The sequence below is a fragment of the Procambarus clarkii genome, chromosome 26, assembly GCF_040958095.1.
Source record: "Procambarus clarkii isolate CNS0578487 chromosome 26, FALCON_Pclarkii_2.0, whole genome shotgun sequence".
In the NCBI taxonomy this organism is placed as follows: Eukaryota; Metazoa; Arthropoda; class Malacostraca; order Decapoda; family Cambaridae; genus Procambarus; species Procambarus clarkii.
In genome coordinates this window covers 18,971,617-18,999,286 of record NC_091175.1, presented here as the reverse complement: position 1 = coordinate 18,999,286, position 27,670 = coordinate 18,971,617, and the positions used below count along the sequence as shown (strand labels likewise).

The 27,670-nt window shown below is 39.4% G+C and overlaps 1 protein-coding gene across 2 annotated transcripts in view; it reads right to left on the bottom strand.

Moving 5' to 3' along the window:
* Positions 1–27,670, bottom strand: part of LOC123756846 (transmembrane protein 72) — a 76,397-nt gene that overhangs the window by 16,039 nt on the left and 32,688 nt on the right. For both annotated transcript variants that reach the window (XM_045740225.2, XM_045740226.2), the window contains exons 2-4: positions 18,126–18,795; positions 10,486–10,546; positions 9,821–9,892 (exon numbers count right to left, since the gene is read on the bottom strand). In XM_045740225.2, coding sequence (XP_045596181.1) covers positions 9,821–9,892; positions 10,486–10,546; positions 18,126–18,210 — 218 coding nt within the window. In that variant the 5' untranslated portion in view covers positions 18,211–18,795. The remainder of the gene's footprint in view (positions 1–9,820; positions 9,893–10,485; positions 10,547–18,125; positions 18,796–27,670) is intronic.

The following is a 27,670-nucleotide window of genomic DNA, read 5'->3' as shown; positions in this document are numbered from 1 at the left end:
AACACATAGATACTAAACGCTATAACAAATATTTATATAATGACTACAAATCTACAAAAAATGTATGTAAAATACAAACAGAATAAACGACAATTATAAAGTACTAACCAAAATCTTATAAAAAACTCAAATATTTAATAAAATTAAATACCAAAAAATGTATTATATATCCTAAATAAAAAATTATATTAATGTACAATGTTAAGACTTGAAATAAGTAAGAAAGGGCAAAGACATGGTAAACTAAACAAAATTAAACTACCAAAATAAACTAAAAATCAAATTACAGGTCCTACTGTGCACTATACAGTGTACAATTGAACAGCTGAAAGGTTGCTATTTAACAGAGGCCGCAGCTCCTTTATATATAAGGATTCCATTACTCTCAAATCTGACTGGCCATTCATACAAGTGTCCAGAATTTTAAAATCAGATTCCAGCAGAGAATGATCAAACTCATAACAATGGTTTCTAATCTCCGAAAATGCTGGTTTAGACAATGGTAATCCAGTCCTAAAAGATAATCCCCGGTGCTCAAGTATCCTAATCTTAAAGTTCCGAATGGAACTCCCGACATATCCAGCATTACAGCTGGAACAATTATACATATATACGACACTTGAGCACAAGGGGGTAGGCACTTTATCTTTAAATTTAAAATAAGAGCCTATGGTATTTGTGTTGACAAAAATAAATCTAAAGTCTACTTGAGGATAACACTGCTGCAACAGTCTCCTCAAACGACTCCTTACAGAAAAGCTAATACTGCCATAAAATGGTAATTTAATATATTTAAGATCCCTTTCCACTGTAGTAATCCAACACGATGGGTGAAACTTCTTATTTAAGAAATTCCTTATAAAAGTATAAACCAGGATAACCATTATTTGAAAAAAAATTCACAAGAAAATTAATTTCCTGATCAAAGTTATTCCAATTAGAACATAAAACAAAGGCCCTATTCAGTAGAGTGTTAATAGCATTTTTCTTAAAAATATCAGGAACAAAGGAATTAAAATTTAAACCTAAACCAGTAAAGGTTGGTTTCCTAAAAACATTAGTGTTGAACCCATTGAGGTTATTCACTTATTCACTTGTCGTTTCTTGATGTAAAAGTGAATAACCTCAATGGGTTCAACACTAATGTTGAACCCATTGTTCTTCGTCGACTTGCTTCCATTCTGAGCTGTGGCTGAGAGCACGGTCGACATATGCGTTAACAACACTCCTCTTGTACCTATCTGGGCAGTCGCTGTTGGCATTTAGGCACATTCCTATGTTCGTTTCCTTACGAACATAGGAATGTGCCTAAATGCCAACAACGACTGCCCAGATAGGTACAAAAGGAGTGTTGTTAACGCATATGTCGACCGTGCTCTCAGCCTCAGCTCAGAATGGAAGCAAGTCGACGAAGAACTATGTACGGTAAGGCAGGTCCTAGTCAACAACGGCTTCTCCAATGGTTTCGTCGAAGACATCATAAGAAGGAAAGTGAAACGCCATGCAACCTCTGAAGAGACAACTAACACAACACCTATACCCCCTATTAGACTATTTTACAGGAACTTCTTTTCCACAACTCATAAAACGGAGGAAAGGGTCCTGAAAGATATTGTTAATAGAAACGTTATCCCTACAGACAAAAATCAGAGGATACAACTGACGATTTACTATAAAACCAGAAAAACGGCCAGCCTACTCATGAGAAACTCTCCAGACACAAAGCAGAACGCTTTAAAAGAGCGTTTTATGCCTTCAAATGCCCTCTTGGGGACTGTAAGCTCCAAAAAAAACAGTATATAGGCAAGACAACAACATCTCTGTCTAGGCGTTTAACGATGCATAAGCAACAGGGCTCCATTAAGGAACATATAATCTCTTCCCACAACCAAACCATCGCCAGAGAAATCCTAGTAAACAACACAGAAATCATCGATAGATACAGCGATAGCAGGCGTCTTGACGTTTGCGAGGCACTACACATTAAAAAGTCAACACCAGCAATCAACAGCCAATTAATGCACAACTATATTCTACCCACCTCAAGACTCCGCTCCAATATAGAAGCATCAAGAAATATGGACCAATAGGCTTTCTACAATCACTTCCATTCAATACCCATTGTTTCGTGTTCTGTCTTGTGTTGATGAAATTAATACCCTATTAATGCCACCTCACCCCATCCACCTCACTCGAATGTAGTTATAAACAAATCGGAGATGTGTAAGTTCTATTCAGTTGTGTATGTGTAAACTAAAGTCTTTGAAAATGTAATAAGTTTTACGAAACGCGCTCAAGTGTCGCGTCAGACTAGAAATAAAAATGAATTTTGGAGAATTGATTTTTGAATTACCACCAACAGTGAAAAGAAATGTACGAAAGATAGAGAAAATTCGTGTTAGAATTATTAATCTTACTTTTTCGGTCATATTTAATAATATATGTCTACAGGAAAGACTGCTACCAAAATATACTAATATATATATATATATATATATATATATATATATATATATATATATATATATATATATATATATATATATATATATATATATATATATATATATATATATATATATATATATATACATACATATATATATATATATATATATATATATATATATATATATATATATATATATATATATATATTAGTATATTTTGGTAGCAGTCTTTCCTGTAGACATATATTATTAAATATGACCGAAAAAGTAAGATTAATAATTCTAACACGAATTTTCTCAATCTTTCGTACATTACGCTTCACTGTTGGAGGTAAATAAAAAATCACTTCTCCAAAATTCATTTTTATTTCTAGTCTGACGCGACACGGGCGCGTTTCGTAAAACTTATTACATTTTCAAAGACTTCACAAATACACAACAGATTAGAACTTAGTAAGTTCTAATCAGTTGTGTATTTGTGAAGTCTTTGAAAATGTAATAAGTTTTACGAAACGCGCCCGTGTCGCGTCAGACTAGAAATAAAAATGAATTTTGGAGAAGTGATTTTTGATTTACCTCCAACAGTGGAGCGTAATGTACGAAAGATTGAAAAAATTCGTGTTAGAATTATTAATCTTACTTTTTCGGTCATATTTAATAATATATATATATATATATATATATATATATATATATATATATATATATATATATATATATATATATATATATATATATATATATATATATGTAAATGTATATATATATATATATATATATATATATATATATATATATGTATATGTATATTTATATATATATGTATATTTATATATATATGTATATGTATATATATATATATATATATATATATATATATATATATATATATATATATATATATATATATATATATATATATATATATATATATCCTTAGGGTGTGTGTGTAGTAAGACTTGACCTGGAATCAATTCATATGGCCATACAGGTCTGCTGCAATTAGCAGTGAAGGGGGAGAAAAGAAATTTAGTGTGATTAGGTTACAATGAGTCTTGGTAATTGACTTATGAAAAATAGGTTCGTAAAGTTGGAATGAACAATTGACATCTTTTTCAAATGACAACTCAAGTGAATATCGTCACAACTTGTTGGAAGTTTGAAGCAGTGAGGTTTTACAATGAATGTATGATAGTGCTTATTCAATACGATGCTATAGTATGTAGTGTGGAAGATTTGATGAATAGAGTAACTTTAATCTCCTTTTATCTCTTTCAAGCCGTTTTTCCTTAACCACTTCGCCTAAATGGTAAAGAATCCCGAGATATGATGACATGGAACTCTAAAACACTGGAACCAGCATCATTGTAAATGATAATTAGCGTCTTCAGTCAAATTGGGAAGAATTTCGTCAGTTGGGATGACTTCGCAGCATCCGGTGTCTTGAAGACTTTTCGCGTCGAAAAGTTGGAGATGATGATGCCTGGAGGCACGAGATCCACAGATGGGAACTACTGATGTGTACAGCATCTCTGAAGATCAACGCTGCCTCCTCTGTATTTTGTACCTCACAGTGACCAAAGCCCTTTGTGGAGACGTTGTACACGTCACTCATTGTACCTTTGTAGCGTTGTTGTACACGTCACTCATTGTACCTTTGTAGCGTTGTTGTGCACGTCATTCATTGTACCTTTGTAGCGTTGTTGTGCACGTCATTCATTGTACCTTTGTAGCGTTGTTGTACACGTCACTCATTGTACCTTTGTAGCGTTGTTATACACGTCACTCACTGTACCTTTGTAGCGTTGTTGTACACGTCACTCACTGTACATTTGTAGCGTTGTTATACACGTCATTCACTGTACCTTTGTAGCGTTGTTGTACACGTCACTCACTGTACCTTTGTAGCATTGATGTACACGTCACTCACTGTACTGAAGCCCTTCATCCACCCGCTGTACCGTCACTGTACCCACCATCCACTGTACCATCTGTACCTCGAACCCTCCTCACCCCCTTCCTTGCTCTATTGTCACAATACAGTAGGCCTACCCACCCAACTTGCTCTCATGTACCCCCCCCCCATAGGCCTACCATCTACATACCTGTCATCTGTCATCCTGTCACCTGTCATCCTTGTCATGCTTGTCATTGACCTCGTCAATATATTTTCCAGCGATTACGGAATAAAAATAACATTGTTAATACGATAATTTCATGAAAAAAAGCAGAACAAAATTACATTTACATTTTTTTTACCCCATTAAAATCGACACAGTCAATGGTATTACTATTTCCCGGGCTTGATGATGGGGTTTGTTACGAGGATCTGTCAGTGAGGATCTATCAGTGAGGATCTGTCAGTGAGGATCTGTCAGTGAGGATCTGCCAGTGAGGATCTGTCAGTGAGGATCTGTCAGTGAGTATCTGATAGAGCATCTGTCTGGTTATCTGATAGAGTTTCTGTTAGAGGGGATCTGTCAGTGAGTATCTGTCAGTGAGTATCTGTCAGTGAGTATCTGTCAGTGAGTATCTGTCAGAGTATCTGCCAGTGAGTATTACATTAGTGAGCTCTGGACATCTGGATTAACAATAAGCCAATACATTTATACAACACTGTTTATATGTTCATCTCTATGAGTGGTTGGGATCGTAAATCCTTGTTCAGAAGAACATGCACAACCTGTTCTCCTGTCAGTAGCATACATAACATTGTATTAATTCGTATGATATTGATAAAAAAGGCTTACATTATTGTGGTATATCATTTAAGTAATTTCATTGTCTACCAACGAAAAGATAACGTAACTGCGTTGTTTGTCACAGTAATTACGTCTTTACAACGTAAAAAATAATGTCATGACTACTTTGTGTGTTTGTTGGGTTGAGCAGAGCTCATGGTCCCGTCTGTGATTAGTTGCTAATTATTTAAGCATTTGATTGGCAGAAGTATTTCCTGGTTTGCAACATCTAGGATGAAGACTATTTGGACATACATAAGTTGCAGCTGATGTATGCAACATACACCAGCTGGAACATACAACAGCTGGAACATACACCAGCTGGAACATACACCAGCTGGAACATTCACAATCTGGAACACACACACAATATGGAACACATACTCTGTAACATAAACCCACTGAAATATACACTGTTTGGAACATAAAACATCTGAAACATATACAATCTGGAATATAAATCAATATCTATATGAGGAAGAGCTGGAACATACACCATATGCGACATACTGCTCCCTGGAATATTACGCCTTCCAGCATGTCTAATTAATCAAGGCACACAACTCATTAATTCAATTTACACTTCGTTTCTCTCTCTCTGTTGAGGTGTTACACATGTTAGTTATACTCCAGGGAAGTTGTGTACGTGGGGGATTGAGTCTAGTACATGGAAGTTTGAGTACAGTACTTGGAAATTTGGGTCTACTAAATGGAAATTTGAGTCTACTAAATGGAAATTTGGGTCTACTAAATGGAAATTTGGGTCTACTAAATGGAAATTTGGGTCTACTAAATGGAAATTTGGGTCTACTAAATGGAAATTTGGGTCTACTAAATGGAAATTTGGGTCTACTAAATGGAAATTTGGGTCTACTAAATGGAAATTTGGGTCTACTAAATGGAAATTTGGGTCAAACTAATGGAAATTTGGGTCTACTAAATGAAAATTTGGGTCTACTAAATGGAATTTTGGGTCTACTAAACGGAAATTTGGGTCTACTAAATGGAAATTTGGGTCTACTAAATGGAAATTTGAGTCTACTAAATGGAAATTTGGGTCTACTAAATGGAAATTTGGGTCTACTAAATGGAAATTTGGGTCTACTAAATGGAAATTTGGGTCTACTAAATGGAAATTTGGGTCTACTAAATGGAAATTTGGGTCAAACTAATGGAAATTTGGGTCTACTAAATGGAAATTTGGGTCTACTAAATGGAAATTTGGGTCTACTAAATGGAAATTTGGGTCTACTAAATGGAAATTTGGGTCTACTAAATGGAAATTTGGGTCTACTAAATGGAAATTTGGGTCTACTAAATGGAAATTTGGGTCTACTAAATGGAAATTTGGGTCTACTAAATGGAAATTTGGGTCTACTAAATGGAAATTTGGGTCTACTAAATGGAAATTTGGGTCTACTAAACGGAAATTTGGGTCTACTAAATGGAAATTTGGGTCTACTAAACGGAAATTTGGGTCTACTAAATGGAAATTTGGGTCTACTAAATGGAAATTTGGGTCTACTAAACGGAAATTTGGGTCTACTAAACGGAAATTTGGGTCTACTAAATGGAAATTTGGGTCTACTAAATGGAAATTTGAGTATAGTTCATGAACGTTTGGGGTCTGCTACGTGGGATTATGAGTACAGTACATAGAAAATTTGGGCCTAATTCATGTGACTTCGAGTCTAATACGTGGGATTTTGGGTCCAATATGTAGGGAGTTGAGTTAAATTCTAGCTGTCATCCCTCTGCACCTAATTGAGAATGGTATTTCCAGCTATCCTTTGACATAGCTTGGAGCCCTCACACCAGGATAGGATTTTGGTAACCTTGTCAATGAGATACAGGCTTACAAATTATGAAATAGAAGATGAAACGCCAGCATTGATATGGAGTACACTAATAGTGTGTGTGTGTGTGTGTTGACTCAATGTTGCACAGCTGCTGCGTGTGCACACGAGTCGGAAATCTAAGCCCTCTGGTGCACAGTGCACAGGCGTATGATAGCTATTTCCCTTATTGTTCAACGTAATCCAAGCTTGTTTGGTCTCTAATGAGAGCTCGTGGTTCAAGCAACATGATTAGTCTACGAGGGATGCTGTAGGATTGTTCAGAATGGAGATTGACTGGGCTAGCAGGGCTGGAGTACACTATTTGTACACCAGCACTACTAGCAGTAAGTGAGTGCAAGCCACCACAAGAACACCATCTCTGTGTTGTACTGTACTGTTGTACAGTACAACAATGTACTGTCCTGATAGTGTAGTACTCAGTGTAGTGCTCTCATAGTGTAGTACTCAGTATTATGCCCTGATGGTGTAGTCCTCAGTGTAGAAAGTGCAGCACTCACTATAGTGCCTTGATGGTATAGTACTCAGTATAGCACCAGACAGTATAGTACCCAACAGTGTTGCCACATAAGCATTACCCTCACTAAAATAGAGAAAACGAAATATTCAATAAAATGAAAGTGCTCTAATGTGTAAAGTGCTCTAATGTGTAAAGTGCTCTAATGTGTAAAGTGCTCTAATGTGTAAAGTGCTCTAATTTGTTAAGTGCTCTAATGTGTAAAGTGCTCTAATGTGTAAAGTGTTCTAATGTGTAAAGTGCTCTAATGTGTTAAGTGTTCTAATGTGTAAAGTGCTCTAATGTGTAAAGTGCTCTAATGTGTTAAGTGCTCTAATGTGTAAAGTGCTCTAATGTGTAAAGTGCTCTAATGTGTAAAGTGCTCTAATGTGTAAAGTGCTCTAATGTGTAAAGTGCTCTAATGTGTTAAGTGCTCTAATGTGTAAAGTGCTCTAATGTGTAAAGTGCTCTAATGTGTAAAGTGCTCTAATGTGTAAAGTGCTCTAATGTGTAAAGTGTTCTAATGTATTAAGTGCTCTAATGTGTAAAGTGCTCTAATGTGTAAAGTGCTCTAATGTGTTAAGTGCTCTAATGTGTAAAGTGCTCTAATGTGTAAAGTGCTCTAATGTGTTAAGTGCTCTAATGTGTAAAGTGCTCTAATGTGTAAAGTGCTCTAATGTGTAAAGTGCTCTAATGTGTAAAGTGCTCTAATGTGTAAAGTGCTCTAATGTGTAAAGTGCTCTAATGTGTAAAGTGCTCTAATGTGTAAAGTGCTCTAATGTGTTAAGTGCTCTAATGTGTAAAGTGCTCTAATGTGTAAAGTGCTCTAATGTGTAAAGTGCTCTAATGTGTAAAGTGCTCTAATGTGTTAAGTGCTCTAATGTGTAAAGTGCTCTAATTATGTTAAGTGCTCTAATGTGTAAAGTGCTCTAATGTGTAAAGTACTCTAATGTGTAAAGTGCTCTAATGTGTAAAGTGCTCTAACGTGTTAAGTGCTGCCTGCTCTAATCCCAATCACTACTACTACTACTGCAAATACTCACTAATCCGGGAGTCGAAATTCTTATATGGGAATTAAAACGCCTTTATCAACACGCAACTCGATACCAGAACATTTCTCTCACTTTAAATGTTGCATCGAGCATTTTAACATTGACGAAACCTCTATATCTCTCCTCAGACATGGGGGCTTTGTTTACACTTCGTAAACAGTTTACGCGCTTCGAAAACATCAAAACTCAAAGTTATTTTTGTTGTAAATGACCTCGAAGTGGTTCGGAAGTCATAAACTGTTTCATTAATTTAAAACAATGACTCCAAAATTGATGAACAGGTTTCGTAAGTTAATGCGTAGATGCTGGTTTTATAAGATTTTGCCGAACGCTCGATAAGGCATCAGCCGTCCACCTGTTTATGAATGATACGATATCAGTATTAGAGATAGGATATCAGTACTAGAGATACGATATCAGTACTAGAGATACGATATATCAGAACTATAGATACGATATATCAGTACTAGATATCAGTATCAGAGATACGATATCAGTACTAGAGATACGATATCGGTACTAGATATACGATATCAGTATCAGAGATACGATATCAGTACTAGAGATACTTTATCAGTCCCAGATATACGATATCAATACTAGAGATACAATATCAGTATTAGAGATACTTATACCAGAGATACGATATCAATACTAACGAAGATATATCAATATCAACGATACAATACACCCGAGTGGTGCATTGTATCATTGTATCATTGTATTATAATATATAATAATTGTATTATTGAGTGTTTGTGGTGTGCAGAAAAATTAAATATAAATAAATTATGAAAATCAAATCAATCTACTGTATGAAGGCTCTGGTACACAGCTGGCTCCTTCTTCACTACGTACTAAATACGACTGTTGAATTTATCAATATTGCATATACCTAAGTAGATGTAAATTTAGGGAGAGGCTTTACTGTATCTGATGTGGGATACCAGCTTCTTGCTTCAGATGTTCGTTTGTAAACCAATCAGAGAGAGAGAGAGAGAGAGAGAGAGAGAGAGAGAGAGAGAGAGAGAGAGAGAGAGAGAGAGAGAGAGAGAGAGAGAGAGAGAGAGACAGACAGACAGAGAGCATGAATAGACAAACATACTCCAAGATACACACAGGCAGACATTAAAATACAGTGCGAGACAGACACCTCAACACAACACCTAAGATACACACAGAACACCAACACTTACACACTAAACACCAACAGGTGTTCACTCACCTGATGCACACACGAAGGAACAGGGTGATGGCCCATGTTATCTCCAGGAAGAACAGTGTGACGGAGAACACCCTGCAATGATAACACAGGTGTTAATAGTGTACACTGGTCAGAGACACAGGTGTTGGTGTACACTGATGGGAGACACAGGTGTTAGTGTGTACACTGTCTTGTATGTGATTAATACTTTTCAATCACTGAAAGTATTGAACCACACCATACTTGTGGTGCGACCAGTGTCCTAAGAGCTGTCTTCTTGTTTGGAGTGGAGTGGTTGTTAGTGTACACTAGTTGTGACTTGTAGGGGGGCTTGTGGGTCTTACCTCACACCAGGGGCCTAAAGGGTCTTACCTCACACCAGGGGGGGGGGGGTTATAAATCTCATAATCATATCAGGCACCACTTATATCTAACCTCATATCATGGGACAACATACAACCTCATAACAGGGACCACATATAATCTCATAACAGGGACCACATATCAAGGACCACATATATCTAACCCTCACATCATGTACCACATATTTCAAACACATCAAGAACAGTTATCAATGCCATGTTAACCTAACTATATCCAGATTATCAGCAGCCTCTGAAAAAAAACAAATTCTCAGCATTAAACCAATACAATCAGCAAAGGCTAAGGATGAAGGGGATACTCACAGGATGTAAACTCCAATGATGTGGTGATGGTAAACCATGTCGACTCCCACGCCCCACAACACTGCAAAGAATGGAATGATCTCAATACGTGATTTAAAGATTTTTGTTGTGTTTAATCGTTGAGGGGAAGAGGTACTGGTGATTTTATGCCTTGGCTTCGTGTTTTGCTGAAGTGTGTGTGTGTGTGTGTGTGTGTGTGTGTGTGTGTGTCCGCCTCTCAACTGTCAGTCAACTTATCTTTTACCCCCCCCCCCCCCATACACACACACACACCCAAAGCAGTCTGTAGCAGCTGTCTAACTCCCAGGTACTTATTTACTGCTAGATGAACAGGTGCATCAGGGTGAAAGAAAATCTGCCCATCTGTTTCCGCCTTCGCTGGGGATCGAACCTGGACCCTTTGAACTACGAACCCCGAGTTCTGTCCACTCAGCCGCCAGGCCCCGAAATATCTTGTCTAATAAATATATTATTTATAACCGTTTATAAATACATTATTTGTTACCGTTTATAAATATATTTTGTATTATCGTTTAATTAATAAACGGAAATGAATGCTCAAATATTATATAATTATTAACAAAATCGTTACATCCAAATTTAAAATATAATATATTGATAACTTATTTCGTATAAAAGACAGTTTTTACCCATTAGAATACATGAAAACCTTTCTTATTCAAGCAATAGGTTATTTGTAAACACAAAACTCTTACCCCTCGCGGTCTTACACGCGAGGGTTCCAGAGTTCGAATCTCCTAGTGCCCAAGTGAACGGAATGGACAAAAAACTCTATTAGAAAAACTTCCCAAAACTTCCCGCTATCCTAATAACGTATCTATGCCAATAATGTGTCGGCTATTCTTGCAATGATTCGTATATCCCAAGGAGGATATCCAAGCTATCCTTGGATGTGATCACGTCATGGCCAGAATATATGTTTTGCCATCACAGAATACATAAATCTTCACAAAGCCAGACATACGTAAAGAGTTTGTATGCGGTGTTTCAAGGCTCGTAGCCCCCTGGAGCAAACATCAAGCCTAAAGGGCAGAGGTAAACATTGCCTCAATGCTGTCACTCAAGCGAAATGTAGGAAAACGTTCCCCGCTTTCTTAGATTGTCTGTGAGAGGGTGACCTTAGCGGGTGACCTTGGAGGGTGACCTTGGAGGGTGACCTTGGAGGGTGACTTTGAAGGGTGACCTCGGAGGGTGACCTTGGAGGGTGACCTTGGAGGGTGACCTTGGAGGGTGACCTTGAAGGGTGACCTTGAAGGGTGACCTTGTAGGGTGACCTTGGAGTGTGACCTTGGAGGGTGACCTTAGCGGGTGACCTTGAAGGGTGACCTTGAAGGGTAACCTTGGAGGGTGACCTTGTAGGGTGACCTTGGAGGGTGACCTTGGAGGGTGACCTTGTAGGGTGACCTTGGAGGGTGACCTTGTAGGGTGACCTTGGAGGGTGACCTTGGAGGGTGACCTTGAAGGGTAACCTTGGAGGGTGACCTTGGAGGGTGACCTTGGAGGGTGACCTTGTAGGGTGACCTTGTAGGGTGACCTTGGAGGGTGACCTTGTAGGGTGACCTTGGAGGGTGACCTTGGAGGGTGACTTTGAAGGGTGACCTTGAAGGGTGACCTTGTAGGGTGACCTTGGAGGGTGACCTTGGAGGGTGACCTTGGAGGGTGACCTTGTAGGGTGACCTTGGAGAGTGACCCAGTAAAGCACTGACCTGTGACAGCCTTACCTGGGGCTCAATATTGTTATTGAAGTGTACAAATTACTTCAGTTAAGGCACCAGCACTTCTTCGTTGATAATGCCTTAATAATATAATTTATTTCTACTCAAATACATTTTAAGGATAGGAGAGCTATATAATGATGTTGATCAAGCAACCTGTCCTCACAATGTATAGCAATTATAATGCAATCGCAGCTGCAAAATTCCTGTGTTTTAGTGAAATCAAAAACATTTCAATACAGATGCGCCAGAGAATCAACGTTGCAAGTAAACAATGCAGAAAATGCAGTAGAATGATGAACGAGGGGGGGGGGGAGTTATGAGGAGAAAGCGCCAAGCCTTTATGACTATATAGCACTGGGAAGGAGTCAGGACAAAGATTTGGGATAGGACGGAGGGATGGAATGGCGCCCACCCACTTGAATGGTGAAGGAGAGCGATCCAAGAGTAATGCAGACGTTTCGGACCATTATATCAAGTCGTGTGTCGTTATCATCAAACGGACAGAAACGTCGTCGTCTCCTCATCTTCTGGTGTGTGGTTTGGTCGTTATATCTTCAGCCACGTTATTGTGACTCATCGTCAGAATGTTGTTTGAGGAGGCTGTGATAGGAGGCAAGAGGAAAGGTGAGGAAATGGTGATAACGAACCGGGAGAGGAAGAAGGATAAGGTGGCGGAGGCTGTCAAGAGAGTGTGTTCAAGAGTAATTCCCAGCACTCTGAAGGTGTGTAGTGGCGCTGACGGTTTGATATGATTCCGTCCTGCATGTTGGTAAGTAGCTTAGTGGGCTTCCTGGTGCAGGTGTTGGCAGAGGCGTCAGCTTATCTGGTATATTTTGAAGCACCACAATACTTTCCTCAAATACGTGCATCGTTCAGCTGACTTTTTAATTTTCGTTCGAATAAATTGGGACTCGGTACGTTCTTGGTGGGGCAAACAGGGAACGTCCAAAGTAATTACAGTTTTGAGAGATCGTTTTAAAAAGTGCAAATTGTGATTTTGAACGCCTGGAACGACGCAAATTTAGAAATAATAAAACTATATACATCACAAGCATCCAGGAATTGTTAGTCTATATTTAGCGTTTTCTAGAATCGTAGACACACAACAAATCCTAATAATGGACAGCTTTGCCAGCGACATCACAAATATTCTCCAGGAGTAACTGTTCTCAAGTTAAAGTTGCGTTAGTATCCACCCAAAAAGTTAAGGAATGATCCATATGACCAGTAGAGACCAACTTGACTGGGGGAGGGGCCTACAATTGCTTCATCAAGTGCTTTCTCGTAAACAAATCTGAGACATTTACGAATTTTTCACTAAACACAAAGTTTATGGTTATTGCGCATGTCTGAGTAAGCCATCAGGCAACAGACCATCTCTCCTTCACAGCACAATACGAGCGTGGGTTGTGTTCATGGGCAATATTTACATTTAAATATGTTTACAAATACGACTGTTTTAATTAAATGCATTTTGAAGGAAAATGCGGGATTGTTGCCAGGGGCTAAATGTACCCTAAAAGCCATATGTTGCTACTTGTGCAGGAAGCAGTACATGCAACACAACCTAAGATTTGTGTGGGTTATCTTGGATATGTAAAAGAATTAACTGGTGCTACAGTTTACATATTATATATTCTTTCTCCTGTCTTTTTCTAATTTTTCTCAATTATTCCTCTCTCTCTCTCTCTCTCTCTCTCTCTCTCTCTCTCTCTCTCTCTCTCTCTCTCTCTCTCTCTCTCTCTCTCTCTCTCTCTCTCTCTCTCTCTCAGGCTGTAGTTGTAACCCGTTAGTGCCTTGAAAAAAATATATCTTGGAATATACCACATATGTACTTATTCATAAGCCAAATATTGATTATAAGCAATAAGTCATATATGTGCTGTCTTGTGCGAGAGCGGGTTGGTGATAATGAACTACAAGAACAGTTACAGTACTTTTCTCAAACAAATCATGCTGTCCTTAACTTATTAAGACATAATAAAATACTCCTATAGACTCGTCCAATACATTACAAGTTAGAAATTTCCAACACACGTTTTCATAACTAACACATGGTCACCCGCTTATATGACAATATGACGCCAGGCGGGGTCCTCCTCCCTACCATTCAACAACACCCCCCCCCCACCCCACCCCACATCCTAACAGAACAAGAGAGGCTTCCCCACAGTCCGCTTCAGAAGAGGACCAACAGATATCCCATCACAAATACGGCGAAACCTATCCATCACCAGCCAACTCGAGCACATGCATGCATACGCGCCACACTGTAAATACACCACACTGTAAACACACCACAGCTGACGCCTCTCACCGCCCCCTCTGAGCTCCACACAAACTAAAACGTTCCTGAGGAGCGGACCTGGGAAGGTGTATTTGCTGAACGCCACTTTGACTACCAATCCCAGCTGAGTTGCATCTCTGGCGTGATACATGTATCCCTCTACGTCATCACTACTCTCTATACTAACATATCTCACACAGCGAAAATGAGACATAAAATATTGTTCTAAATTTATTAGAAAGGGTTACCTCTATATTATATCATATAACTATAACTATATATATATATTATATATATATATATATATATATATATATATATATATATATATATATATATATATATATATATGTCGTACCTAGTAGCCAGAACGCACTTATCAGCCTAATATGCAAGGCCCAATTTGCCTAATAAGCCAAGTTTTCCTGAATAAATATATTTTCTCTAATTTTTTTCTTATGAAATGATAAAGCTACCCATTTCATTATGTATGAGGTCAAATTCTTTTTATTGGAGTTAAAATTAACGTAGATATATGACCGAACCTAACCAACCCTACCTAACCTAACCTAACCTATCTTTATAGGTTAGGTTAGGTTAGGTAGCCGAAAAAGTTAGGTTAGGTTAGGTTAGGTAGGTTAGGTAGTCGAAAAACAATTCATTCATGAAAACTTGGCTTATTAGGCAAATTGGGCCTTGCATAGTAGGCTGACAAGTGCGTTCTGGCTACTAGGTACGACATATATATATATATATATATATATATATATATATATATATATATATATATATATATATATATATATATATATATATATATATATATATATATATCCTACAATATCACTAATAACGCTACAATCTTACGTCAAAAAAAGACAGGTTTATGTACTATGATCACCAGGCATTAAATACGCAGTCCAAAAGTCTACGGACAATCCCCATAACATTTAACTTAATTTTGGGATAACAATCGGTATTATGATCAGATTTTCGTTTTTTTTTAATTGCTGGCGTACTCAGTGGCTAAAGTTTAACGATATGGTAAGAAAATAATAATATTAATTCAGAGTAGTCATAATGGAAGCGCAAGACTTTTCTGGGGGTCACTGTGGTGCAGTGTCACGTGGTACTCTCTTCTTTGATGCCAATCACAATAGGGCGCCTGGTGGCTGAGTTGGCACCACGCTGGATACGTAGTCTTGTTAACCGGGGATCGATTCCCGGCGATAGCGGAAACAAATGGGCAGAGATTCTTTCACCGTGATGCCCCTGTTACCTAGCAGTAAATGGGTACCTGGGAGTTAGACAGCTGCTACGGGTTGCTTCCTGTGTGTGTGTGTGTGTGTGTGTGTGTGTGTGTGTGTGTGTGTGTGTGTGTGTGTGTGTGTGTGTGTGTGTGTGTGTGTGTGTGTGAAATAAATCCGTTGATTGGTTGATTGACAGTTGAGAGGCGGGCCCAAGGAACCAGAGCTCAACCCCCGCAAGCACAACTACGTGAATACAGTGGCCAATGCTGGAGAAAGGGGAAAATATATTTGTAACGGATAATAAAGCAGATTTTACTGAATAATAAATGAGTCATAACGGATGCATGTAGATCTCAGATTCACATGCATCCGTGAATGCCACAACAGTTGGCTGGCATCCTGGGGGCAAAGGACATTATTTTGAACCACTCTATACTACCCTAACAACCGTTCAGCCCCAAACTGTGAAAAACTATTATCCATATTTATCTTAAGATTCTCATTTCTTATTTCTTAATTCCAATAATTAGTGTTTCATTAATTATATTATTTGTCACAACAGGGTGTCTATTAGCGATGAGTTGAAACTAATTCTATATTCAATATTTATGATTTATTTAGTAAATCGTATTATTTATACACTCTTTTACAAATTAAATTTATTCTCGGTAAAGCAATTTCTTAGCTTGAATTATGTAAAAAACGAATAAATTTGATAGAGAGTACTCGGCACGCACAGTACATGGAAGGGATATGAGGACAAGGAGCTGGGATACGAAGACAAGGAGCTGGGATACGAAGACAAGGAGCTGGGATATGAGAACAAGGAGTTGGGATATGAGAACAGGGAGCTGGGATATGAGGATAGGGAGCTGGGATATAAAGACGGGGGAGAGGAACAGTGGCCAACCATTGGGGATTGAATGCAGATCCTTCAAACAGCAAAGCCGTGTCTCTCTCTCTTTCTCTCTCTTTCTCTCTCTCTCTCTCTCTCTCTCTCTCTCTCTCTCTCTCTCTCTCTCTCTCTCTCTCTCTCTCTCTCTCTCTCTCTCTCCACCAATCCAAGATTCTCTTTACGAACGACAACCAGTCTCGCTGTTTCGACAACCCGTTTCTGTGAGTTCTTCCAACTTCCCAATAAAGGAGATTTGCGAGACAAATATGTTATTTTAACTCAGACGATAAATGAATTTCTCAAAAAGGTAATTTCTAAATGTGGAACAAATTGTCTAGCAGAAATTCTAACGAAAATTGGGAGTAAGCCTTGCAGGACGGGCGGGGGGTGGGGGGGGGGGCTGAGGCACCAAAGACTCTATATAGACAAGGTAAAAATTGTCAACGCACAAAGACCAATGGGTAATCAACTTGGGCTTCCCGGTCGAAATTAAGACCGTTTCCTTCAGAACGAGAAAAAAGACCGTTCCCTTCTGATGGGTAATAAGACCGTTCTCCCCTTCCTAGTGGCCTCTCTCTCTCTAGGGAGAGAGAGAGAGAGAGAGAGAGAGAGAGAGAGAGAGAGAGAGAGAGAGAGAGAGAGAGAGAGAGAGAGAGAGAGAGAGAGAGAGAGAGAGAGAGAGAGAGAGAGAGAGAGTCAATATTCATACGAAAGATTCCCTTGCGTCGAGCATCGAAAAATATATATATGAAACAATTTTTGCAATGATGTCTGTGGGCCTATTAGGTTACCGTCACTATAGCGAGTGCAGATCATTAATTAAAATATAGCTATTATATAAAATAGTCTTCTAACACGATAGTCACCCATTTACACCCATTTTCATAACTGGCATGTACTAAATTACATCCATGTTTATGCATATGAGACGTACTTACCTAATAGCACCAATGTACAGACATGGAGAAAATAATGGTTTAGACACATTTGAGCATCCCAACCCACACATAAGAAATGAATTAAAGAAAATGGCGTTTCGGCCACCCTAATTAAATCACGATTTGTTAAAAAAGGGGGGGCTCATATTTAATGTCTTATTAAAGGGTAGATTGTTTGTTTGAAACTACGATATTGGAACTTTAAACCCACAGATGGTTGTGATTGGGTACGTGCCCATACCCATGCCACGCCCAGGGAAAGTACCCACAAACAACTGTGGGCACCCACATGAGAGACATGTATACTAACAAATTTTCTTCTGTCCTCAAAGGAGAGGGTTAGAGATCTGTTAAACATATATTCAATGATTTATTGAACAACAAACCACAGAAAGTGATTGTAGTGCTTCTAAGATGCTAATCTAACCTACATACATAAATACATGCTAGTTAGCACTGTAAATATGTGGCCACGTCTGTGGTAGAAACAAAACTCCTACAAATGTAATCAGGATGAGTAACTGTACTCACCTACTGCAGTAGCCACTCCCAGGCCTCTAGTACAGAAGGGAAGGTTCTCCCAAAAGCAGGCACAACGAGCTTCCTCATAACTCATGGCTGCGATGTGAATATCCAGGTTCAGGTTCCAGGCTCCTTAACCCGGGATTATTCTTCTCCTTCTGAGTAGGTTTGTATACTCCTTGAGTCTTGCTTTAGCCAGCATCAAAGAGTACACTGCTTATTGGCACTCAACGCAGATATTATCAATATAGATATACATATATATAAATATTTCTTCTCTATATTCAATCACAATATATCAATTTATCTACATTCACCGCAATGAATAATAAATTAGGATTGTTATTAGCTTAAGGCTTCACTAAGTCAATGAGAATCAGTTCTTTAATATAAATATATATATGTTTATTGTGTAGCATCATTAACCTATACAAGGCAATGTTGCATTTCTCATATAATATGTTGTTTGCATAATTGGTAATTATCACTGTCAGTTGCTTCCTAAAGCTCTGCAATTTAAACTTTTCTTTGTCTCCTTAGTATCATTTGTGGAGTTAAATTCATTTTGCTTCACTGTGTCCTATTTTGCAGCCACGGATTTTCCATGAAATTGGGTATTGATCAACAAAGTTTCAATTCATCACTGCGAAAATTATTCTCAATTTTCATCAGGCTCCATCTGAAACCACAAAAAATATCAGTTAACATTGTTATTTGAATAATTACCAATTTTCCTATTAAAAACCTAGGTTTAACAGTAATAATTGAAGAGATCAAAAGGGTGTTTGTTGAGGATTGATTGCACGTTGAGATGGAGGGAAAGATTGCTCCTCGGGGCCTAGTTCGAGGCATTGGAAGGCGACGTCTTCCCGACCAGAGCTATTTTGTTAAGACAACAACAATGTTATATCGCCCAAAGCCCTTAGAACTGGCTCAGAGCAAACCTACCCAACCTCTATTACACATAACCTCACAACTGTTTAAATGTTCAATCTCCACAACTCGCATATAACACTCCAATCGAACCTCACAACCCTATATCAGATCTTCAAAGATTTATGTTCATTAATCAGAGAAAAACCTCAATATAGCAGAATTTTTATTTGCATCAAAACGCCAAAATTTCGACGCTAGGGCCTATAATGCGTCAAAAAATGGGTGCACTCAAAATTTTCCGTCTGCACTACATAGACAGGGCTGGAGAGCTGCCACAGTAGACAATGAGTTACTGTCTACTGAAAACAGAGGTACAGGGAGAATAGGGAGGGAGCCTTATTATTTTCTATCCTGGATAATAGGGAAAGCCTATTTTAAATTTTGATTTCCTCCATACAGTTGCACTTAAAGTTGATAATATATTCTCCTAGTTTTCTCCCATAATATCTTCTTCCCATCTTCTCTTTCATCCCCTGCCTCCTGTCTACCTCAAATCCCAGACTATACTAATCTTTCACCTCCTGTCTATCTTAAATCCCAGACGTTACTAATCCTTCACTTAGTCTACCTCATATCCTAGTCTTTGCCGTCTTCTAATCCAAGTTTCTTGACTGTGAAGTTCCTCTCTCCTTCCTGGCCAGCATAAAGTCCACAAGTATTCCACAAGAAGGTCCCTGAGTGCAGAGCGCTGGAAAGAGAGGAACAAGTGAAGGAATTTTAACCAGCTGCACTATCTTCTACTTCTCCTACCTCCTTTTTCCCTTTTCCTTCTCCCTGTTCCGCCTTCTGTTTTTCCTTCTCCTATTCCATCACTTCTCTTTCGCAGTAGAGTGTACAGTTTGAACATGGAATGCTTACAAAAAATAAAAAAATAAGATTGAATAAACTGCTTCCTAAAACACTAGAAAGGAGAAGTGGAAGTGACATGATCAAGACATACGAGGTTATGAGAGATACCAACATAGGAAAGGAAGGCTTCATTCGCTTAGCTCAACCAACAACAGGACGAGAGGCCAGGAGCTGGAGCGCCATGTTGACGTAGATAAACACTATGTCGCATTTAGAGTTGTGAATAAGTAAAATGGTCTTAAAAGAAGAAAGAAGTTTGGTTAATCTTTACAGCCTAAACAGTGGAATATATGCAGATGATGAGTCACAATAACGTGGCTGAAATATGTTGACCAAACCACACACTAGAAAATGAAGGGACGACGACGTTTCGGTCCGTCCTGGACCATTCTCAAGTCCGACTTGAGAATGATCCAGGACGGACCGAAACGTCGTCGTCCCTTCACTTTCTAGTGTGTGGTCTGGTCAACAATGGCATATATATATCAAGACAGAGTTCCGTCTGGAGTCATTGTGCCTCTCAACCGGCAGTTATAGTCCCCTCTCCTTCAAACGACGTCAACACAGTCAAACACACAAAATGTTTTGAGAGCATTTTTGAAAACATTTAATGAAAGACAAACAGGAAGCCCCGAGACTGTTTACAACTACAGCAGTAACCTAGGAAGCTATGGAAGGTTGTATGTTGACGAGAAGTTAGGCTATGATAATTCAGGAGGAAGAGCTAGCAGAAGAGGAAGCGGAAAGGAGAGAGAGAGAGAGAGAGAGAGAGAGAGAGAGAGAGAGAGAGAGAGCAACGTAGGGAAGGTGGGTGGGGGGGGGGGTCGTGTGGGGCTGGACACCCCCTCCCCTCATGTTAATATATGCAGACTGCTTGCCCATTGGGACCCGCCGGCGCTGAAGGCAGAACCCGCCCTCGCCCTCCACCCAACCCGTCCCCCTAATAGCACGTCGAATTTTGACGTACACTCTAAGGCCAAAAATCGTCATACTCGAAAATGGTAGCAGCTCACAAAACGTACTGTCCCGTTTTCTGTTTTGGGTCCTCTGGTTGGTTAGGACAAGGGCACTTTAGTACGATAGTTTCTTGACGTTGCGACACCTTTGGAGGACGAGCTGTTCCACCAGCCCCTGGTGAATGGTGCGGGTAATACCAGTGGGTGGATGGGTGACGTTAATACTACTGATGAGTAGAGTGTTTCCCATTCGTGAGGAGTGAGTTTGGCAGCAGGATTAATGAGTATTTAAACATTGTTTATGAGGACGGGGGCTGTTTCAGACGTCCGAACTCAACACCAGTGATTCGTAGCTAAGAATATGTGGTTTGTCAGCCAGCTGGATAGTTAGTCAATACAACTGGACCGCATAATTGATGTACATAACTGCTTTACATATTTGGTATACATAATTGATGTACGTAACTGCTTTACATATTTGGTATACATAATTGATGTACGTAACTGCTTTACATATTTGGTATACATAATTGATGTACGTAACTGCTTTACATATTTGGTATACATAATTGATGTACGTAATTGCTTTACATATTTGGTATACATAATTGATGTACATAACTGCTTTACATATTTGGAATACATAATTGATGTACGTAACTGCTTTACATATATGGAATACATAATTGACGTACATAACTGCTCTATATAATTGGTTTGCATAATTGCTCTTCAAACTTGGTCTCCTTAATTGGCCTCGACAATTGTGACACGTCCAAAGACACAATAATTTCTACTGTACCAGATATTGTCGTTAAGTCATTAGCATTTTCCTACTAAAATTCTCAGTTTAATTGTCGACCCCAATTACAATTGTCTTCGGTCCCATAAAAGTTGTTTCAATTTGTAAATGTTATATATTTTCTTGGAATGAATAAATATTTGAAGCTGCTTTTTAATAAGTATTTCTCACTTCCTTCTCCAGAGCGACATCCCCCGCCCCCCCCTCCCCATCCCCAAGAACGACTTCGTCCGCTCCCCAAAACCGACATCTTCCCTCCAATAGAGCGACATCTTCCCTCCAATACAGCGACATCTTCCCTCCAATAGAGCGACATCTTCCCTCCAATACAGCGACATCTTCCCTCCAATAGAGCGACATCTTTCCTCCAACAGAGCGACATCTTCCCTCCAATAGAGCGACATCTTCTCTCCAACAGAGCGACATCTTCCCTCCAATAGAGCGACTTCCCTTTCCTCCTAGAGATACATCACCACCTCCCCAAAGCGACCTTACCCCTCCCTTCCCTTCCCTTCCCCACAGCGACAGCTTCCCTACCCTAGTGGGAACTCCAGTGCGAACCTTCCAGTATATATTCCAGAACAATTTTAGTAATCTGAACTACAGAACTACAACCTAGTTGGTATTGGACCAACCAGGCTGTAGTGGATGTGTGGACCTGCGGGTCGCTCCAGGCAACAGCCTGTTGGACCAAGCTCTCACAAGTCAAGCCTGGCCTCGGGCCGGGCTTGGGGAGTAGAAGAACTTCCAGAACCCCCCTACAGGTACAATCCAGGTAGAGATTCACTAGTAAATTTACATGCCAATGGAGGGTTATATATCAGCTATTGTAACTGATGTAAGAATTATCTACGACCTCACATTTTAGACTAGTGACCTCTAACAAGGGGACGCTTGTCGATGCTCTTACTTATCGTTTATAGAAAACATGTTTTCCTACCAAGCAGACTGTAGTGGTTGGTGTCTGGCACCTACTTAAATGACAGGGAGCAACTCAAACTATGAATAACGAAAAAAAAACACTAATCAACCTTGAAAATATGTGAATCATTCCCTGATACAAAATAAACCACTTAACATTCGCAACATTTGTCGACAATACATACCATAATACATGACGTTTATACATATACAGAATTATTATATGAGCGAAATCGTCGTCTGGTGGAAGATCTGGGTATATGAAATTGAATGTCCTTATTACTTATCAAAATATACGACGCCGCTAAAGCGAGGCGCCCTAGACCATCTGAGGATTAACATATTCTCCGAACGGCCGTAAAAGTTATCCTATTGCTTCCTACACCTCACTTCATAACATATGGGAGGAGACGAGCAGGAATATGAGGGGAGGGTAAGGCCTCTGGGAGTAGTGATTTGGCTTTGATGGGTCTAACTTCATGATTCCTTCCCTAGAGAGAGAGAGGGTGCTGCTTCGTGTCGAACTCTGCCTACGACTAAGAGAAACATAAACGTTACACATATGCACACACACCTGAAAAGCATGTCACTAAGACACATGTGTGTATCACCCCCCCCCCCCCCCGCTCTCACGTATCAGTAAGAGCATAGGCACATATGTGTCTTCATTCCAGACACTCTTGATCTATTCTAAGAGATCAATAAGAGATCTAGATCTATTCTTGATCTACATCTCTTGATCTATTCTAAGAGATCAATACTCTTGATCTACTTCATGAGAGAGAGAGAGAGAGAGAGAGAGAGAGAGAGAGAGAGAGAGAGAGAGAGAGAGAGAGAGAGAGAGAGAGAGAGAGAGAGAGAGAGAGAGAGAGAGAGAGAGAGAGAGAGAGAGAGTGAGAGAGAGAGAGAGAGAGAGAGAGAGAGAGAGAGAGAGAGAGAGAGAGAGAGAGAGAGAGAGAGAGAGAGAGAGAGAGAGAGAGAGAGAGAGAGAGAGAGGGAGAGCATTGAAGAAGAGCGGTCTGTCTCAGAGACCTGCATCTTACATGCAAAGCGCAATGCAGGAAGTTCCAGCTTCTCCACAGCACTGCTGGCAACAGATCCATCGCTTGGGGTCTAAGACCTGAACAATGTGTGTGTGTGACCCTCTATATAATAGATATTCCTTAAACAAGGGTATCCTAATCCAACCTAACCTATACTAACCTAACCTAACCTATCCTAACCCAACCTAACCCATCCTAACCCAACCTAACCTATCCTAATCCAACCTGACCTATCCTAACCTAGCCTAATTTATCCTTAACCCAACCTAAACTATCCTAAACAACTCTAAACTATCACAATCTTAACCTATAACCTGTGGTGTTGTATCTATGGTGTTCACGAAGTGTGACGTCACTATAACGTTATAATTTCAAACTGATACAGGTTTTAGACCCACCTCGATCCGTGAGGCCTGCCTTAAACCAGCTGCTCTTTAGTTATACATTAATTATTGATGCCTACAACCTACTTTTCGACCGTCTGTGTTATACTATATTACTATGAAATTTGTACATATTTAACAAATATGTTTTCTGTGATTTGAGCCATACTACATATTTGGTTAAATATTAATGTATAATTTCCTAGTCTTGTCTCCAGGGGGCCGAAAAGATGTGTTCCTAGAACTACGGTTCATATATTTTGGATTAAAAAAAATGCTGGTAGTAACGTTTGTCATATGTGACAGTTTTACGGCAGAGAAATGTTCACTACATTAATGATATTACCACTACATATAATAATAACAATATAAACAAATAAGCAATTATCAAAAAAATGCGCCAAGCCGAGACTGCATACATATACTGTAAATTAATAAATAAAAATATAGATTAATGTTAATAATAATTATTATTATTATTATTTATTACCCTGACTCTCATTTTCCTGGGGGAGGGAAGCAAGAGCCCGAACGGGAGAGGAGAGAGCTAATAAGGGAAAGACAATTGTAGAGTCTTTGGATGACGCTTCTCTCTCTACTTCTCTATCACTTAGATCTATCATCTTCACACTCTCCAACACAGCATCTGTGTCTTACACACTCTCCAGCACCTCTTGGACCTATCATCTTCACACTCTCCAACACAGCATCTGTGTCTTACACACTCTCCAACACAGCATCTGTGTCTTACACACTCTCCAGCACCTCTTGGACCTATCATCTCCACACTCTCCAACACAGCATCTGTGTCTTACACACTCTCCAACACAGCATCTGTGTCTTACACACTCTCCAGCACAGCATCTGTGTCTTACACACTCTCCAGCACAGCATCTGTGTCTTACACACTCTCCAACACAGCATCTGTGTCTTACACACTCTCCAGCACCTCTTGGACCTAGCATCTTCACACTCTCCAACACAACAAACGTATCTTATACCCACTCATCAGCATCACCTTAACTCAACATCATCACTCACAACATCAACATCCATCATCAGATCTGGATCAGAATGTATTGATTATCTAATGAAAATATGTTAAGCAATCACTCTCTTGACAAGTCTATTCCTCCTTGAAATATTTCCTCTCACATTTCAATCTCTTTCTGAACCTCAAACTTTCTTAGAAAAAGATTGGAATATTTTTCACTCTTTTCTACAAAATTTATAATACTTTTTGATGGAATATATTTAACCTTCATATCTTTCCTCAGTTTTTGCAACTTTAGATTTATCAAACATTTTATGAGCTCTGAATTACAAGATTGTTTATAAGAATGTTAACCCTTGTGAAGTTTCCAAGCTCGTAGCCAGATTAATGAATGTAAAGAGAGCAGCCATGATTAAGATGTACATGTTTCGTAATTCATTGCGTTAATGCATGATGATTCCTAGAGCAGGAATCCTTTTTTTAAGGACTTAAATAGATTTTTATTTAATTACTGATTACGCATTTTTCTCATCTCTGTATTGTTATAATGTACTCCCTAACCTCTTCTTCTTCTCTACACACACCGTATCCTTGTCCTGTGTACTGTGCACAGGACTGTGCTCAGTCCTGTGCTCGCGACTGTGCTCTTTGTCTGCTCTTTGTGGTTAGTGGATAGACCTGTCCACTTTATTGCTACGAACGCAAATAAAACGCAAGCATTGTCAACGTCAATAATCCAGCGTTCTTGACAGTGAAGTGCGGGCGGGGTCAGGCACCGTAGTCTATCCACATCAGACTTCTTCACAGTTCACAGTCATTCCAAACGTCTTAATTCACAGTCACTCCACACGTTTTCACAGTTCATAATTACTGCAGACGAAATCCAAATTTACAGGTTTCTGCTGATGTCGTTACAGTTCATATTCACAGTAGATGAAACCAAAGTTCACCGTCATTGCTCCCGTCTTCACATTGCACACTCTCTGCAGTTATCACAGTTCACAGTCATTGCAAACACCAACACAGTGCAAAGTCACTACAGACGAAGAAAATATTAAAAAAATCAAAGCAGACATTGTCACAGCCCACACTCACTGTAGACATAGTTACAGTGACCAGTCACTATACACACATTGCCACAATCCACAGTCACTATACACCTCTACACAGAAGAAGAATTATCCATCCTGGAAATGGATAAAAAAACGAAAACCCACAACTGGTTGCTGGATACATTGGACCCCTACAACTGGGGGAAGTTATTGTTGTAGTGAAGTTCTTGAGGAGGGTAGAAGGTGAGGGGGAAGGATTGTTGATGTAGTGAGGGGAGAGAGAGAGAGAGAGAGAGAGAGAGAGAGAGAGAGAGAGAGAGAGAGAGAGAGAGAGAGAGAGAGAGAGAGAGAGAGAGAGAGAGAGAGAGAGAGAGAGGCTGTGATGGATGTAAACACTACCAGTTTACGTTCCTCTTGTTTACAGTGAAGGTTCTGTAAACAAAAATCAGTTTACAGTGACGCTTCTAGTTCTAATCAACATCGAGATCGTATCATTGGCAATTACTGATATTATAAAGGACATTTCTCCGTCACGTCACTGAAGACACTTGAAGACAATGGTGTAGTGTTACCCCGAGGGGCGTCATATTGACTGCTAGGGGCGCGGCCGGCGCCGGCCACCAAGCACACACACGTCCCATGGTTTGAGTGAGCCCCAAACCCCCTCCCTTTCCCCTCCCCCTTTGCTCGTGACTGGGTTTTTTCCCCTTCAGCCAGTCAATTACTTGCTGCTGTCAGCGGGATTAAACTGGCTGTCAACGTCTGGGGCAGTCACCTCGGAGTTATATAAAACTGGTTATGTCAGTGGTAAAGACCAGGTTTTCAAAACCTTTCAACACCTCTCTGAACCCACCGCCACCACACGCAAAATGAAAATATAAAATAAAATGTTGAGAAATGATAAAGTAAAATTAGTCTCGTTGAAAGAGGGGTGACCTGCAGGAGACATGATAACAACGTATACGATACTAAGAAAAACAAATACCTGGGCAAACTGGAGGAATTGTCTAGAAAATGGCTACTATAGTTTAACTCAGGAAAGTGTAAAGTAATGAAATTAGGCGAAGGGAGGAGGAGGCTGAAAGCAAGGTATCATCTGGGAGGTGAAATCCTGCAAGAGTCAAACAGAGAGAATGATCTCGGGGTTGATATCATACCGAACCTGTCCCCAGAAGCCCACATCAAAAGAATATCATCAGCGGCATATGCTAGGTTGACAACATAAGAACTGCCTTTAGAAACTTGTATAAGGAATCGTTCACTACCTTGTATACCACTTATGTCAGACCAATTTTGGAGTATGCAGCTCCAGCCTGGAGTCCATACCTAGTTAAACACAAGACAAAGTTAGAGAAGATTAAGAGGTATGCCACCAGACTGGTCCCGGAACTGAGAGGAATAAACAACGAGGAAAGGCTAAAGGAGCTAAACCTCACGTCACTAGAAGACAGGAGAGTAAGGGGAGACATGATAACCACCTACAAAATTCTCAGAGGAATTGACAGGGTGGACAAAGACAAACTATTTAGCACGGGTGGAACACGAACAAGGGGACACAGGTGGAAACTTAGTACCCAGATGAGCCACAGAGACATTAGAAAGATTTTTTTAGTGTTAG